Source organism: Pygocentrus nattereri, chromosome 3 (genome assembly GCF_015220715.1).
Source record: "Pygocentrus nattereri isolate fPygNat1 chromosome 3, fPygNat1.pri, whole genome shotgun sequence".
Taxonomy (NCBI): domain Eukaryota; kingdom Metazoa; phylum Chordata; class Actinopteri; order Characiformes; family Serrasalmidae; genus Pygocentrus; species Pygocentrus nattereri.
In genome coordinates, this window is record NC_051213.1 from 36,163,714 (window position 1) to 36,181,418 (window position 17,705).

General features: G+C 41.2%; 1 protein-coding gene across 1 annotated transcript in view; it reads right to left on the reverse strand.

Moving 5' to 3' along the window:
* dnah5 (dynein, axonemal, heavy chain 5) overlaps positions 1 to 17,705 on the reverse strand; it is a 181,501-nt gene that overhangs the window by 4,357 nt on the left and 159,439 nt on the right. Inside the window, exons 69-78 of the mRNA XM_037536137.1 lie at positions 16,840 to 17,030; positions 15,595 to 15,716; positions 15,014 to 15,163; positions 13,852 to 14,097; positions 12,977 to 13,196; positions 11,875 to 12,080; positions 9,679 to 9,882; positions 4,842 to 5,057; positions 3,820 to 4,032; positions 2,701 to 2,853 (exon numbers count right to left, since the gene is read on the reverse strand). Of these exons, the coding sequence (XP_037392034.1) occupies positions 2,701 to 2,853; positions 3,820 to 4,032; positions 4,842 to 5,057; positions 9,679 to 9,882; positions 11,875 to 12,080; positions 12,977 to 13,196; positions 13,852 to 14,097; positions 15,014 to 15,163; positions 15,595 to 15,716; positions 16,840 to 17,030 (1,921 nt within the window). The remainder of the gene's footprint in view (positions 1 to 2,700; positions 2,854 to 3,819; positions 4,033 to 4,841; positions 5,058 to 9,678; positions 9,883 to 11,874; positions 12,081 to 12,976; positions 13,197 to 13,851; positions 14,098 to 15,013; positions 15,164 to 15,594; positions 15,717 to 16,839; positions 17,031 to 17,705) is intronic.

The window sequence follows — 17,705 nt, forward strand, 5'->3', positions numbered from 1 at the left end:
AGTCACTACTACCTCCCCATCTTCTCCATGTCCCTCAGTCCGACCACAGTTAAACAGGGGGCCGGCCTTCTAGCTCCAAGCAGAAGGCTCGCAAACTCCATCCCATGTTCTCTCCCCTTCCTCAATCAGTCTCCCTCATACTACCATATGTTGAAGGCACAGCATACATGTGCCATCAGTCATCTGTGTATTGAAGAATATGTTATCCCGCTGCTATTATTAGCTGCTAAACATGCTTCCAGAAACTTCCATTTTTCAACTTCCAATCTTCCAGGGACGCACGTAGAGGAGTCATTCGGTGAGAACAGAGCCAGACATGAAAAATAGATTTTTTTTTTCTAATGTCAGATAATCATTTTTTTCTCCTCTATAGTGTCAATCACATGTTGCTTTTACTCAAAAACACAGTTTTGCCCTTCAGTAACCTGATAACACTAAGAAGTACAACTACATCATACTGAGCTTGTGATGGGGAGAACATATCATGAGAAACTGTCTGCCTCAGTCATTTGTCACAGACTCTCTAACATGTTTTTCAACAGTTAAACAATTCATTAAATACTGTTTTCTCTAGCTGTGTCCCAATTCAAGGGTTGCATCCTTCGCAGGCTACATTTAAAGGCCAATTGCATCACATCAGTGTGACTAGGTTGTCCCATTTCGAAGTCTTCTTTATATGTGGTTGAGAAATGTCCTTCTTGTTCATAGCAACAGAGGATCCAATGGGTGCATCCTTCGCCAGCCAACATATCCCGAGGTTCATTGTGTGCTGGCGAGAATTCAAGAACATGACGGCAAGAGCAGAGGAGCAAACAGCAGCTGAGAAGTACACTTTTAAATATAAGTAAACTGACACGTGCAGCGAACAACATAAAAGTAAAAAAATCCAATCTCATCAGTAGCTGTTGTTGAACCATAACTAGCTCTTATAAATGAAAAGTTCCTCTGAAGGCTTAAGTGGTGTCACCTACCCTCCATTATATCACTTAATGTGATAAACTAGTGTGGTGGGGAAAAAACCCATTTCTTGCAGCAAATATGTGATTCTAATTTGCTGGTTAAGTAAACTTTGGACCTTAATTGAGTTGCCTGATCAACCTCGTTTATGTTAATCGGAACACTTCCACACTGCAGGTAGGAATACAGATGAGGACAAAGACAAAAACCAGTGCCCAATTATATTTAAAGAAGAACATTGTATTTCTTAGTAGTGGAGTGTGCTGCACCACGCCAGCGCTTAAAAAACAGGATCTTTACCATGAAAAAGCCATTTTGTGAAAATATGGAGGATATAGCTCCCAGTAAACAATATGGCAGCATGATGTGGAATGTCTATCCACTCCCATCCACTGAAACAGCAACCTTACCAACAAGACATACAGATGGAGCACAGTATGCTTTTGAATATGGCTGAGTGTAGAGGCACATCTACATTTTCAGCATTCCCAGAAGCAGAAGAAGTAATGCTAGATTTGTAAGCGACCGTAACGCTACAGATTTTTAAAATAGACAGACAGGAAAACACAAGCAGCTGCGGTATGAGAGAGAAAACAACTCATATTATGACTTTACCTCAGTATATTTCAGATAACTTCACTGAGATGAGACAAGTGTTCTGCGGTGTTATCAAGCGAGCACATTCTTGTTTCTAGTAGTAGATCTCTTTCCCTTTTCAGTATATTTAGCATCTGTTAGTTAGTAAAGCTACAGTACGTCACTTATTACTCACAGTCTACCTCAGCCTAGGGCTTTTTCTGTGACAGTGATTCTGTCTGCAGTCCAGAAACACTGAGTTCAGTCTGAAGTATTGTGAATGCATGCATGTTTTGTTGGAGTTCAGATTTTTTTATAGCATCTATAAATATATATTTTATATATCTCTTTCCAGGGCTTTTAGTGGTATGCATTGATGTAGACTTGGCTTCCCCACCCATCAACTATATTGTCCGATTCAGAGCAATGATGCAGAAAATGTAGGTCATTAAACTAAATTAGTGACAATCTGTGAATGGAGATGAAAATCCAGCAGTGTTTTGCTGTGAGTGGGGGCTTGGTCATAAACCAGCTAAATAAAAACCAGAGCCTTAAATATAACATAAACCCATGGTTTTGTTTAGGGATCTCAACATCCCAAGAAAATAAGTCATGATAACTTATCTTAATTTACCCCTCCTCTAACCCTGTCCCTAATGCCAACACTAGCCTTAACCTTAACTCTCACCCTATTCTAAGTCCAGCCCTGTCATTAATGCGAACCCTATCTCTAACACTTCTGAGAATCAATGGGCGTTCAGCAGAAACTTTGTTAATTAATCGCACATCTACAGATAACTGATTGGACGCTATCCAAATAAAGTGAGACCCAAGTCATTAATCTGATAAACGAAGGCAGTATTTTGACATAACACTACCACAATGAAGAACAAGAAGAGGAAGGAGAAAAAAGTTTTTTTTTCTCCTCTACCTAGTGGCAATGGACTTCTATAGGGTGAGAAACTGGTTCAATATGAAATGCTGTGATTTTGATATGATCTGCAATACAAATGTTGAACTTTGTTGGAACAGCTGATCCGTAAAGGGCATCTTCTCAGATCTAGACAGGAATTATGAGTACATGCTAGCTGGTTGAGAGTATCTGTCTGCGTCTGTGTGTGTGTGTGTGTGTGTGTGTGTGTGTGTGTATGTTAACAGCCTGTTCACCTGTCTCATGGCTGTCAGGAAGCCCTGTGGGTTGAAGAAGCCTGTCATCCAGAAGCAGTTTGGTCGTCCCTCAAAGATCCAGCCCTGAAACTGCCGGTTCCGCTCCAAAAGCTCTGTGAACCAGAAGCCCAGAGTGCTGGAAGCCCAGGAGGCCTACAATACACATACCCACACCCACACACACAAACACACACACACACACACACACACACATGCACTCAAGTTATTCAAGCAGAACCAGAACTGAAGAGCTCAAATGCAGAAACAGTGGAAAGTGATATGTGTAGTACATATAGACAAGCAAGCCAAAGACAGACAGACACACACACACACACACGTCAGTTCTTTCATTCAGGAGAACATCTTTACAAGGAGAATATGGTGTATGTGTTAAATACATGCTTAAAAGGAGCTTCTTTTGATGGAAACAAGTCCAAAGCCAAGGAGTGGCCAGGGTGGTTCATGTTATCCTACTGTGAAATGAGGCCACACATCTGACCACCCAAGTAATGAAGAATGAGACATCAACAGGGAAGCAGATCAGTCAGAGTAAAGTTATCTATCTACAGCTTTTGTTCTGTGTGAGATTCAGGCACTCAGCAACATCTCTACAAGGACATTTTTTGGCTGGGAAGTAAAAAAAAATCAAACAGGTGAGTAAATACTGATCAAAATATTGCCAGATAACATTATTCACTTCACTAAAGGAAGCCACAAACATAGCTAGGCATTATAGCCAGCTAATTTCATTAGCTAACATTAAGCATAAGCTGCCTGGTTTACTTACTGTCACTACACAGGTTGGTGCTTTGGATGAGTGATGAAAACACTGACTGGCTTTAGTGAGAAGTTTGATGAATTTGGAGATTTCTTCACACATGAATTTAATTGCTTGGTTGTTTGCTTTGTCAATTTAAATGCATGCTATTTATTTGTTAGCATGCCTGTCAAACAAATATTAATATTTCCTTACCTCGCAGGAAACTAAATATATGCAGTGCATCAACAGATGAGCTACAGTCTCACCTACAAGCTAGGGGGTTTGGGAAAAGCTGCCTAAATCCACTGAGATATGTTGAAAAATCTGGGCTTTCAGCTGAAAACGGAGCAGCCTCTGACCTTTTTCCAGCGGGCAGGAATGCGGGCGTCATACATGCAATCGAGTGCATCACGAAGGTTCTCGCTCATGACGATGGTGCCGTCGATGGCCAGCTTCAGGTCAGTGAGCGTACTCCTCACCAATCCCAACACACGCTGCATACGGTCAATCTCCTGTCTCAGGAAGATGTTCATGGGCTGCAAGGAACCCATCTTCACCAACCTCTCTCTCACCTACACACACATACATCTCACACTGAGTAAAATCACAATCCTTCAGCTTTAAATAGATTCGTTTTCAGTCTAATAAAGACAAAAGACTCAATTCATTCTGTTTTTATTTCACTCTGTAGCCCCTCATTATAGTTCATAGTTTATAGAGAGGCACGTACAAAAGAAGTAAAATATCAATATGAGGTTTGTCTGGGTTAATTAACTGTATTTGAGAGAAGAGGTGGACAATGCAAATTCAATTTCTGACAAATTGTTCCTTTAGAAACAGAGAAAGAAGGCTTTGTGCAGTGATGCTCGTCAGACTTAGGCAGTGCAGATGACTAAGAGAAAGGTGCTATTCTGCTTTTCACTGCAGACTGACCACAATAATGAGGAGACAAAGGCAGTTCAGCACCCTTAGTCACTGCTCTCCTCTAGAACCTCACTAATTGGTAAGGAATAACAGGAAACAGCTACCAATTCCTGTCTGCTTGTTTCCTAAGCACCTGTAGTAAATTCAAAACCTCTTGAACACTCAGTGCTGCTTTAAAAAGGAGCATATTTGACTTTGCGATTTGAATTTGCAGTTAACGCAGTTAATAATGAAAGCATGTTGATATTAATAATGAAAGTGAACAGAAAAGTCTATAAACTTTCAGAAGAAGCCAAATTAGCATTTGTGAGCAGAAGAGGAGATATTTTTTAATGAGTTTTAATGTGAATACCACATTAATCTGTGGTAAGAAAAAATATCCTGTGATAACTGGAGCCACGGGGATCATCTGGACCCTTGTGGTCCTGACCATTCAATCAGTCCCAGAGCCCCTCACCTCAAACGGCACATAATCTGGTGGTAGTTTCTCCAGCATGTCATCAGCCAGCCGGCCCACCGCCGCTTCCCGGGTCTCCCCCCCTCCACTGGAGCTGTCTTTGGGCTGGATGCTGAGGATAGTGTCCAGGACATCCTTGGCCAGCTTGCTTTGGTAGGTGATGTCGGCGTTGGGGTGGAGGCCAAACACCTCTGGGGTGTCGTACGCTGGGAGAGCCTGTGGAAATACAGCAGGCCCGAACCAACACAGACTGATTTAATGCTATTGATCTCACAGGCAAGATTATCATTTTAATAGTCTGTGGTCGAGAGAGTACATCTGAGATAAACAAAAAAGTTTTGGCTAGCCTAAGGTACAGTCCCAGTTTGTGTTATAGATTGATAATCAGCACACTACATTGATTTTCAGCCTGACCATTTAGCATTAAAGCAAAAGCTGATAGAGTCCTGCTGGGTTGCTGATAAGGACACGAACAGCAAAGAAACATTAGGTTGCAGCATATTTGGCAAATGTGAGCATCGTCTCTTGATCACAACTGACCATACTCATGGTTCAGATATAAATAAAGATCCTAACCAGCTGATTGCATGAATAACACAGCAAAGAAATGAATGTAGTTGATCAGCCAATACGTTTGGTGTCTGAACTTTGCTTGTTTAGTTTTGAGCTAACGAAAGATGTAGCTGACAAGTAATGTAATGTAGTCTGTGCAGTGCGTGAAGGACTGTGGGCCTTGAAAGTCTCAAATGATATACCAGCTGAGTCCTTCACTTTCTCAGAAACAAAGGGTGCATTCTAAAGATACTTCAAAATGAGACAGCCTTCAGTGAGGTAAACACCACGAAATGCTATCTTCTTAGACGCTCCTTCAGCTTTGAAAATAAAAGTAAAGCTGATCAATCACATTTGGAGCAGTGGAGAACCATCTGGGCCCTCTAGGCCTTCAGAGAACCCCTAATGCTTTCTGTGAAATAAAAAACGCATTCAATACAATCATGCTGTATTTAAACTCTAACTACTGCAATAATATTTTTTATTTCACTGGGTTTTTATTTTATTTTGGAAACTAAAGGATTTAAACCTTAAAATATCCAACAGAAAATGACCTTTCCAGTCAGGTTTTTTAAAGATAAAATGTATGTATAAATATATAAATATAAAATCTATTACAAGCTTCAAGCAAAAATGGAAAGTCTTTTAAAAGCTTTTAAATTTGATATAGGACAGCCAAAAAATGTCCAAGTAAAATAATACAAGCTTGGTGTTAACAAACTACTAGAATTCCATAGTGGTGCTAGCAGAAATTAGCATTATTGGCTTTTTTAAACCTTCTCTCAGCTTTAAAAATAGCAGGTGAAGCTGATATCAAACATGATAAATTCAGTTAATGTTGTTGAAGGTTTTATTCCATTAAATCTATATGAGGACAGTATAAACTGACCTCAAACTATGGCCCAATCCAATTCCAGCCCTTGCCCCTACCACTTAGCCCTTAACCCCATTTTGCACGTTCACACATAGAGGTACGGTGTCCTGATTTTTGTTGAGATAGAGGGGTAGGACGAAGTGCGAGGGCTACAACTGTGGTTTCACACTCCAAACGCAGTGTTATGAGAAAAAAAGAAAATCAGCAAGATGGCTGCACAGGCACTCAAAGAAACCCGCAACTCCGGTGCTTTCTTCTTTAAAAATGACAATAACCGGTGTATTATTTTATTTTAATGTCATTTCAATATATAATGGTCCTTTTCTTCATAACCAGCATAAAAATCACTAGCAGTATGCTGATGCCTCGGTAGCTAGCAAATTTCCAATTCCACCTTAAGTTGTGCTGCAGTTACATTCTGGTGCCTCAGAATTCAGAACTGCTGCACAATGCAAGGTGGAACGGAAAAGTTCCAACAAGAAACTGGTGAACAGCTGACTTCAGCTTCATATCACTACAGGATTAGGGTTGGACGATAATAAATCATTGTCACACCTCTTTCAAAGTATGGCATGCCCTAAATTTAACTCAAGTCCAGCAGCGTGGTTGCTGAACTTTACCCTCCTCTGTTGTCACTGCAGACTCCCAGAGTTGCCTACAGAGCACCGCTAGTAGCCTGTAGATGAGGTAATGTTCTTTTTTTGTTTGGGAGTTGTAAAGATTTCAACACCTACTCCAAGGGTTAGGGGGCACACGAAAACAAGGGGTAGGGGTAAAAAGATGAAATGGGATTAGGCCTTAAAGTTTATCTGTAGTCTCACTGTACTATATTCTATGAGCTGAGCGATGCTAACTCATCTGGTAGCATAAATGGTCAAGGTTTGGAGAAATGGGGAAATTGTATAAATTAGATTTTTCACACTGACATTATGTATGTTTTTTCCCATAATCCTCATAACATTCCGCAACAACTAAACAGCACACACATAGATTTTACACTACTATGCAACTGAATGAATGTGTCACTGCTTCGTTTGTTGTCTCTCTTTCTTTTCTTCTCTCTTTATGAGGGATGTTTTTCTTTTTTGCCCATTCATCTTACACCTTTCACAGAAAGGCACGCGTGTGTGCGCTTGTCTTGCTATCTTGAGGGTATTTTGCTGGTCCTCACTTGAGCACGTGTAGTTTTCACCACAAATGACATTTTTTGAAAAAACTAAAAGCAGAAAAATCACCTTTTGGATACTCAGGTTAAAGTCAGTGGACACAGAGAATAAGGTTAGTATTACTTGGCTACACTAATACAAAAATCAATAGAAATGAATGGAGGTCCTCATTAGTGATGTAGGACAAACGTGTGTGTGTATGTGTGTGCATGTTCTCTTTCACTCGTGGTGATAAGCTCATTGTGTGTGACAGACTAAACAATGGTCCGGCGCAGTGCGGCTAAGGGAGTGTTTGTGTGTGAGGGAGTGTTTGTGTGTGAGAGAGGGCATGCCGCGCGCCGGAGCTGAAAACATCCATCACAATGAGATCAAAGTGAATTAAAAGCAGCCTCTGCGCTCCGCCTGCTCTGCTCCGCTCCTCTCCTCTCCTCTCAGCGCGACGGTGCCCCAGGGCTGCGTGAATCACCGGCTGCAACAAGGATAAACTCGGTGATTTGCTCTGCGTGATGTGAGACAACACACCGAGACCTCACAGCAAGAGTGGGGTTCTGCTGAGGGCTGGACTCTGACCTCTTTGGTTTACATTACACCAGTGCAGGGACAGAGCTGACACAGTTCAATATCTCTGCATTTTCACATTGTTTAAAACCCTTCATCTCAGCACTGACTGTGATTTTACTTGTAACTAGAATATCACTAGAATACATGCAAATAAACCGATGATGTCGAAAGGTAAAAGTAAAGACAAACATGGACAGTAAATGTAGTTTTAGAAATGTATCTGGCATCGTGTGAACTAGTTTGAATAACAAAGTCTGGTTCCAGATGTCACCCAGATGCTCCCAGCAATCAAATCTGACCGTAAGATGAATCACAGGCAGTACTGATACTCGTGAAAACTTTGTAAGTTTTAAGAAGAAAGTTCTTCTTTAGACTGGCTGGTGAATGAGGCCCTTTCATAACACTAATAACTTTGCACAGAGCAATCCTTCACTTAATGCAGTAAATAAACTCCTTCCGAGTTATCGGAACTTATCGAGTACTGCAGAGGCTTATTTACTGCAATATCATTGTTCAAGCAGTGTTTTATGAAAATTAACACACTGTACAATCACATCACTGTACCATCTGAATAGAACACTTGATTTTCACATTTTATTTTTTTAATCTGTCATTTTTAATACTATAACAACATTTAAGCTCTGGTCAGTCATGAAAGCAGTGCACCTCTTGCTTGACCTCAAACTCTGCCTAAAGGCTGGTTTATACCCGAAGGTCGCGAAGGTCGTAAGGGTCCGCGCGGCTAAAATTCCGTCACACACCCAGACACACCCTGCGCTCACGCTCCGCGCGTCTGTCGGACAACGAGCCAGAAAATGGAGACTTTTGAGCAGAGACTGGAGGCAGAAATGAGGAAAGACGGGCACCTTTGTGGCTCTTCCATGAAGGAACTAAAGCGGACCCTGAAGAGGAGGAGAGTCAGTAGCTCGCTGCTTTGGTTTTGGAGCTAGCTCGGCTAGCAGCTGCTCTGGATGTCATAGAAACCGCTCATTTCCCCACCATTTTCTCTCCTATTTAGTCATCTCCAATTCCACCAACTAATAAGGACTCCCCCAATCACACGATACTACCAACGCCAGGAGGGTGAAGGCTAGCACAGGCTTCGTCTGCGACCTGTAAAGCCGTCCACCGCACCTTTTCAAATTGCCGCTCATGCAGACAGCCGAACGCACTAGGAGGAAAGCATCAACCACCAGATCCGTTGTGTCAGTTAACAGACGCCTGCGCTAACTAGCATCATGCTGAGTGATGGGGGGAGAAAGGGGGCCATCCTACCCACCCAGAGAGCAAGTCAATCATGCTCTCTTGGACTCCTGGCCACAGATGGTTGTAGAATCACAAGGGATCGATGCCTAGACGGTTGCACCACTTGGGAGCCCCATTTTGTCACTTTCAAAGATAAAGTATGTCACACAGATTTCAGCGAGCATAAGCTGGTCTATTTGAGGTTACTTAACAGCTTGATGTGGTCTGAGGCGGTAGTTATGTACTGTGCTAAATCTGTACATTAGGATTACTTTCATTGCAAAATTAAAGAAGCTTCAGACAAACATGTCTTGGCTGATGAACAACGTTTGGGCTAAAGGGACAAATATGTAAATTAGCTTTTCCTTCACATTTCTAATCAGCACTGAGTGAAAATGGAAAATGAGTTTGGCTGAGTGCTAAAGTCAGCATCACCAACCTGTATGTACTGTAGGTACTGGTCCACACCAGTGCACCTGGGGATGTTGTAGTCCTTGTAGAAGTGGAAGTCAGGGCTAAACATGTTCTCACTGAACCAAACTTTGGCAAAAGTGTTCAAAAGCCGCTTGTCATAATCATCTGTCACTCTGCCACCATACTGGATCTCGCCGATCATGTAGCGAACAGTGCTCCAGGACACTCCCTGAGAAGAGATAACAAGCGCTTAACAGCATATCTGCCAGAGAGGGACAAAAACTCCACTAAATAAAAACTGGGTCAATCATGCACAGGTTATTTCCTTCTAGAATTCAAATGGGATTTGTGTGTAAGAGAGTTCTACAATAATACTAACACACGACGCATTATTCAATGTGCAGTATGTCTTCCAAATGCCAAGAAAGGCATATTTCCCCATATACAAAGAATGGCTTAACAGCAACACAGAAAAATAGGAACTCTGACAAATAACTAAAACAATTCATCACAGGCTTTTTTTCTAGCATTTTAATTTTATGGAGTGCCAGTAACTGCAGTGTGTTTTTAGAGAAAAATATTTTCATAAGGATTTTTAGAATTTTACTTAACAATGTAAGATCAAGCTGAAAGACAACAGGCTTATTTTTTCATCTTTACCTATTAAACAGCTTGACACACTTTTTCTACTACATAATACAGGACGTCAAAAATATTCATCCGATTTTAAAGCGCCATATTTTTACAAACATAAGGTGCCTAGGAACCAATCACATATCAATTGCAAGACGGGTCACAGAATTTCTGACTGTCAATGGAAGATGGCTCTCTTCAGTCTGTGAGGAGATGGCGACCCCTGAGCAGAAAGCGTTTTACGTTCTCCTCTTCAATAAGAGTGAATCCGTCTGAACTGTGCAATGTGATTTTCATCAACAGTGAACCTTCAACAGCTCAGAGCATTTGTCGTTGGTTCCACAACACTGGATGATCTCCGAAAATGCATTGAAAGAGCTGTGAGTACAGTGACACCTGACATGCTGGGATGGGAGTATGGGATGAATTTGACAATCGCATTGATGTTGCCCGTACAGCTGGAGGAGGTTCATACTGAGCATTTGTAAAATGACATAAACTTTATGCTCATTTAAACCATTTACAGTTTACTGCACAGTTCTGTAATAATTTACAAGTGAAATAAATCATTTTGAAATTAGATTAATATTTTTTCAAATGTATTTTGTTTCCAGATTCAGTTTGTTAGAACTTTTTGTCTACTGATGTTGGTTGTCATGTGCAAACTGTATACCCACATCATATTAAATAGGTGTATATTTATTGACCATTGCCCAATTGTCATGCACAGTTTGTCGTCCACTTTCTACTCCACTTATCACTGGTCAGTTTCTGACCACAGAACCACTGTTGAAGAGACTGTGTGGTTGTGTGGTTCTCAGCACAGCAGTGTCACTGACATAACATAGTGCATGTGGCGCTTTGATAAGTGTATCAGGCACAATTTTTTTTATTTGTGTAAATGATCAAATATTCGGTTAACTGGCGGGAGGGAAAGAGAGAAAAAAAACAACAAAAAAAGAAAACTACTTCAGCTGGAATTAGTAGGTGATTTCAAAGCTGTTAAGCCTTTATTAATTTAGTAGCACACACACAAAAAAAACGTGAAAACGTTTTATTATTTAGAAACAGCTGAGGGAAACTGGTAGGTACAACATTGGATGCTGATGAGGACTCACTGTCTTCTACACAAGAGAATTTCTCCTCAGTGGATGATGTGCCAGCTTAATTTGTCAGAGAAATATCTTTTCATTGTTTCTCAACCTGATTACCTACAGACAGGACCTCTGGTAAGGCTTTCTAGTATAGTGGTCAGTGGATGTTTGTTCTGTTGTTTTTGTCATCTGTCTTATTGTCTTATCTATGCCCTTAAGGGTCTGAGAGATGGTAATAGATAGGAGATAGAAAAAGTAGGAAATAAACAAGGACCAAAGTTAGGTGTGGTGTTTCTCACAAATATCATTCATTTCTCTTCTTGGACTAACTGTGGCCCGTTTACAGATCAGATTACATTGTACAGTACATTGTACAGTAATGCCTAATGCCCCTGATAAAGACTGATTTAGTAAAGACAGCAAATACACTCCCAGACAGAATCCACAATCAGAATTCTTAGCAGAAAAGTGCAAGGCAACCATGTTCTCCTTACTCTTTTGATGTCCATATCATCCAAGTGGTTCTGCACGAACTGCACAGTGGCATTGAAGTCGGCCTGGTTGAACTCATATGGGATGCTCCAGCCCAGCGGACCGTACTTACGCCTCTCTTGGACGGTGGAGTGCAGGAAGGCCACGCTGTAGAGCATGGGCCGCCACTGCACCATGTTACTCACATCCAGAAGGTCCTGACTGATCCCTGAGAGACAGCCAGAGAGAGACAAGAGTTGTGAAAAAGAGTTTTATCAGCAGTCAACGGAGTGACATGTCAGTTCATTTCAGTCCTCACACTAAATGGAAGCTCTTGGTGGCACCCAAGCGCAGATGTCATTTGGTAAACTTTTACAGATTCTCCAGCTGAGTGTGTTGAGCCCCTGTGAGGAGTCGAGCACCCAACAGCGCTGAAGACAGTGTATTAAATGTGCTCATCACTCACTGTCCCCAAATGATAGCGGCAACCTACTCTGAATAAACAATACCTTTCTCAGACACAGTAGGGAACTCTGCCTAAACAGATTAAGGTTTATTTTTGCCCAAATTACACCGCCAGATTTTCCTTGAAAATCTAAAATATTTGAAAATCTACTTTCTGCTCTCAGACAGACCTCAACCTATGCTACAAAAGAGCTCATGTTGGTTTAGCCTTAAAAGTTAGAATTATCACAAGCAAAAACAAAAGCATGCAGTAAGTTGATATTATTTCTCATTCATAGCTCATTGAAAAAATGTGATAAATCCTGTTTAAAGTGCAGATTTTTTCAACTGATATTACATTTGTGTTTGCAGTTAGAATGTTTATTATGACTCGAACATAATGAGATTTTTTTCCTTTTTTTTTCTTTTTGTCTCATTTTCACATAAAAAAATGCCAGAAAAAGTCAGAAGGGGGACTCAAACCTGTAGGCATGAAATGTAAATTGAATATAAATATAATTTCTCATTCCAAAAATAAATTTATTATGTATACACATTTAAGAGTATAGACAAATTATCTCTAGACTTCACATGGTTAAAACGAACCCTAACACCACTGTCTATCAGTTTTTGAGTAAGAATACTGAAAGCACTTTAAACAGAAAGAGAAACTGTACTAACCTTGGTATGTCCTCTTGAGGCCGGCCTTCAGGCCTTGTGGAGGCTCGTTGGTAAACTTGATGGACATCTGCAGCAGTGTGATGGGGAAATGGCGGTGCACTTCAGTAGTCATCCACAGACGGAAGCTCTCATGGATACTGTCTGTCTCTGTCATGGTGTCCATCAGCTCATCAAGGAAGTCCAGGCCCAGGTGACAGTTCTGTAGAAGAGCCCAGCCACCCTGTGCATATATGGCAACCACAACATAAACTACATATCAACCCCCATTCATACCATTATACTCACTGTCCACATTACTAGAAACTCCTACCTTAAAGCTCCACTTAATGACCTCTTCAGGAGGTCCACCTACCCTACAGGTCTATTATATAGGTTTACAATTAATGTCTTTAACTAATCTATTATTATAAACAATTAGTCAGCCATTAATTTCCCATTCATATATACACCACCAGTCAGTTTCTGACCACATGAGTACTTTTCTTTTTTGCAGCTTGTTGCGAGTTTTTCTTTACAATTTTGGCCAATTCCACACATTTCTTTAAGTCTCCCAAATAGCATGATACTGCCAAGTTGGGAGGGTGATGACTAGCATGTGCTTCCTCAGAGAAACGTGAGACACTACTGCATGTTTTTAAAATGCCACCAATGCAATTTCACTGGATAGCTAACAAGTAAGAACAACAATAACTGCCCATAGCATTATGTTAAGTGCAACCCCTGTTTTTAGCTGTGCACTGTACTTGTGTCCACTTTAGCTTAACACACCAAATACATCTTATCTAAGTGAGTGCATGTGTGGTAAGGGGGAAATTGTGCTGACCTATTTCTTTCAGTAAAAGTTGTAGATCAAGTTGGCATGTAGATGTTCTTACGTTAGCCATGGACTGCTGCAGCAATTTGCGGGCGTGCACCTCCTGGCCTTGCCCCATGGACACATAGCGTGTCTCCACCTTCTGCCTCTTTCCCAAGGCAATGATGGAGTCAGTGGGGTCCGAGCCCATGGATAGTAAGCAGATGAGGGGTGTGCGTGGGTCAGACTCCTCCCATGTCTTCTCCAGGTCCAAAATCACGCTCTCTGCGTACCTCTCCCCCATCGAGTCCATGATGTATTTACGTGCCTTCACAATATACAGACCAAGAAGTTTCAATTTCCATATTCTGTGCTAAAGACTAAGGTACATAATTAAGAATTATTACTTGATCAACTGTCATTACAAAAGCACCTTGATAAATGTGATTTGTGACTTTCCTACTATTTGGACATGACTCAGGTTTAAGAGTAATTCTAACACAAATATTTAGCATCATTGTCTTCCTTCAACAAGTATATACGCATCCATGTAATGAGCTCCACTTACCTTATAGGTGTAAAATTGCAGACTGTAGCTCAAATGCTGATGCACAATTTATCACTCTCTACCACATACATTGTTGGTCAGGTTCTGACCAAATATAAATTTATATTTTATGAAATAATTTTCAATAAAGCGGTGACACCAGTAACACTAAAGTGAGGGGCAGATTAAAATTATTCTAAAGGACAGGGGCCCACAATGATTGCACCTTCATTTTCTTTCTTTCTTTTCTTTTTGTGATGTGTTTCAATTCATAATAAAATAGTTTTATTATGAAAATGTATCTTGTTTGAATGTTATCACAGGTTCAAGGTAAATGAGGGGCCCATGTGTGAAATCTGCATGAATTTTTCAGAGGACCCCTGAGTGACACAGACATGGTAGTAGTATGGTAGAATGTGTAAGCATATTAGACACAGCAGTGTTGCTGGAGTTTGTACACACATTAATGTCAATGCTAGGTTGAGAGTGGACCGCTGCCTAAACACATCCAGAAACTGACTACTGATGAAAGACAGTGGTTAAGTGTGCATTATCAGGGCTACAGGCTCAAACTGTACACCATATAACACCGGGGTATCTAACAACGTAGATGGTATGTGGACTTCACACACATAAACAGTCTACAGTTGAGTGAGAGTAAAATCAGATGTGAGTAAACGTGTGAGAAACGTGTCACCTGGGCAATAGTTCTGTCCGGACACCAGGAGCGGATGAGCAGGAGGCGTCTGAAGCAGTCCAGGGACTGGTCGTAAGTGTTAGGAATGACCTCCTCCTCTGGAGCCTCCTTATCAAACCAGCTCTTCCACTGCTTGTCATGACGGCCAATCTGATTACAAACATACGCACATGCATGCACAGGTAAACACAAATGTCTGCATCCATGAGCGTCATCGCCTGTTTGTGTGTGTGTTGTGTTTCTCTTGGAGGGTGGCCCGCCTGGTCTGTGTCCCCGCTGTGCTTTGCAGCTGTTTAATTAAACAAAGGCTCTTAAATCCAGTCTCCTTCAGTCACAAATAATTGATCTGCAGTTTGCCAAAATGAGCTTGTTTCACACAGCGTTGAGCAAGCCGCTCCGCTGGGAAAACGGAACCTGCCTATAATTTGCCTGCACGTGCACATGTATGTGTGAACACAGTCTAAGCAAATCAAATATTAACATGTTTACTGCCAAGAGAGGAGCAGAAAATGGAATTAATGTGGCAGTGCTGCATGTTTATCTGTTCATGTGTTTATGTGGGGGCATGAACACACACGTACCTGATCCAGAATGTCAGAGAACTGCCACAGTTTGCTGAGTTCGACCAGGTTGAGCCAGGTCATGTCCAGAATCCACTTAGCTGCTTTGGGTGGGCAGGCTTTCAGATCCAGAGAAGCTCCGCCTGATGACCATAGGCAGTGAGCACTAGGTTAGGCTTTTGGAAGAAAATACCATTAAGGCTATTCTGCTATTTCAACAGTGCTTTGTCTCTAACAGAAAGCGAATCAATACATGTTTATATGCACATATATGGACATATGCAACATACAGAGAAAGAATGCATATGTGAGAGTTAATTCTGAGACTATAATTATTTTTTGATGAAGAAATTTACTCAAGACTTACCTACACATAGCTTCTGCTCAAAACCTATTACAAGCAATCTAGCAAAAATGTAATCCTTGTGTCCAGGACACAAAGTTAATCTAATATACTAATGTTTTAACTTAAGGTTTAAGTTCACCCACACTTATCAAATATACAATACGATGTTTTCTTTGACTTAAGAAAATACAGTAGGCATGCGACTCCACTGTCAGCTTATATTAAATGTAATGTAATCTGTGTTGTCTTGGTCATCACACTTGGTCAACACTGGCTTATTTTTCCAGAAAGTGGCATTAATTAAACAAAACCAATCAAATAAAACATAAAATGCACATTAATCTTTGAAAAAAGGAACTGAAGTGAGTGCCAAACCCCCCATTTTTTGCTCAGCTAGGTATTCCAGTGTATATAAAACCAATCCCAGGGCTCTGACTTCTCCTCAGCCAGGACACCTTCCTTCTTACTCCGTTTAACATGAAGCTTCTTTCTTTTAATGAACTGACCTTAAGAGAGCACCAGAACTATTTATACGGACCAACCAGGCACAGCTCAAGCGTCTAATAATTGGTTGTCTGCAATGCTCTCTCATGCTGTGTGTAATTGTAGGCACAAACGGGGTGAATTCAGAATAATCGGGCAGGACTATTATACCTACAAATGTGGAAATTGAAACTTAGCCTCACGTTCTGTGTTACAACCACTTACTGCTTTAATTATGAAAGGCAGTGGCTAACGTCCAGCAAATGGCAATTCAAGCTCAACATTACTCAGGCAGAAGAAAATGAGCAGAAAATTAAAATGATGGGAGAGTAAACGTCTGACTTAACCACAGAGAGAGTAAAAAGGGAGATGAGAAGGAGAGATGGTAGAGCTGATTAAGGCAGGATGAAGTTGACTGGGCTCTACTGAGCTCTCACCTTTAATTAGGGTCAGGAACTCCTCATGTTTCACACGATTGCTCTGCATGTCAATCTTGAGCGCAAGCAGGAGGGTGAACAGAAACTTGTGTTCCTCATACAGGCCTCTGGCTGCGTACTTGTGCACCTCATATGTCATGTACTCAATGATGTTGGCAATACGCTTGCTTGTAATGGGACTCTTTAAGGACCTGCTCAACAAGATGAAGACAAATAGCAGCTTTTTCATAAGAAAGTGAGGTGTAATGTGTAGGTGCTGCTAACAAAATGCTGATGACTTGAAATAAGCCATTACTGCTTATAAGAATGATGGAACACTATGCTGGAAACTAAAGGAGAAATTAAACTCACTGCTGTTTTTACTAAAATCCCCTGCCTTGCACTTTGAGAACCTCTGCTCTAGCCCTTCATTGGTGGTCAGTTTCTTCTTGGCTGACCATTGATGAATGAAGTAGAGAGTAGCTGACAAATTTTGCATGACAACAGACGGGCTATAGCAGGGTTGCCATTCCCAGTCCTTGAAACCCCACACTATGCACATTTTAACGCTTTGCCTCATGTAGAACACACGATTCAACTCATGGACTAATTCATAGGCTCTTTGTGGGCTGGGTCACATGTTGGGGAAAACAAAAATATGCAGAGCATGGGGTCACCAAGAATGGGATTGGGTTGGCTAATAGTACAATTAGGCCTCTTTTCCCACTGTAGGGGGTATACCAAGGGTGGGTCCCCAGGACCAGTTCCTTTTTTAATCTGATATCTTGCTGATATCAGGGCCAGAAACTACTGAAGCCAAGCTACATGACAGTAGTTCAGAGATGGCTAACCATCTAACAACTCAGAGAACACATCACAGAACACAC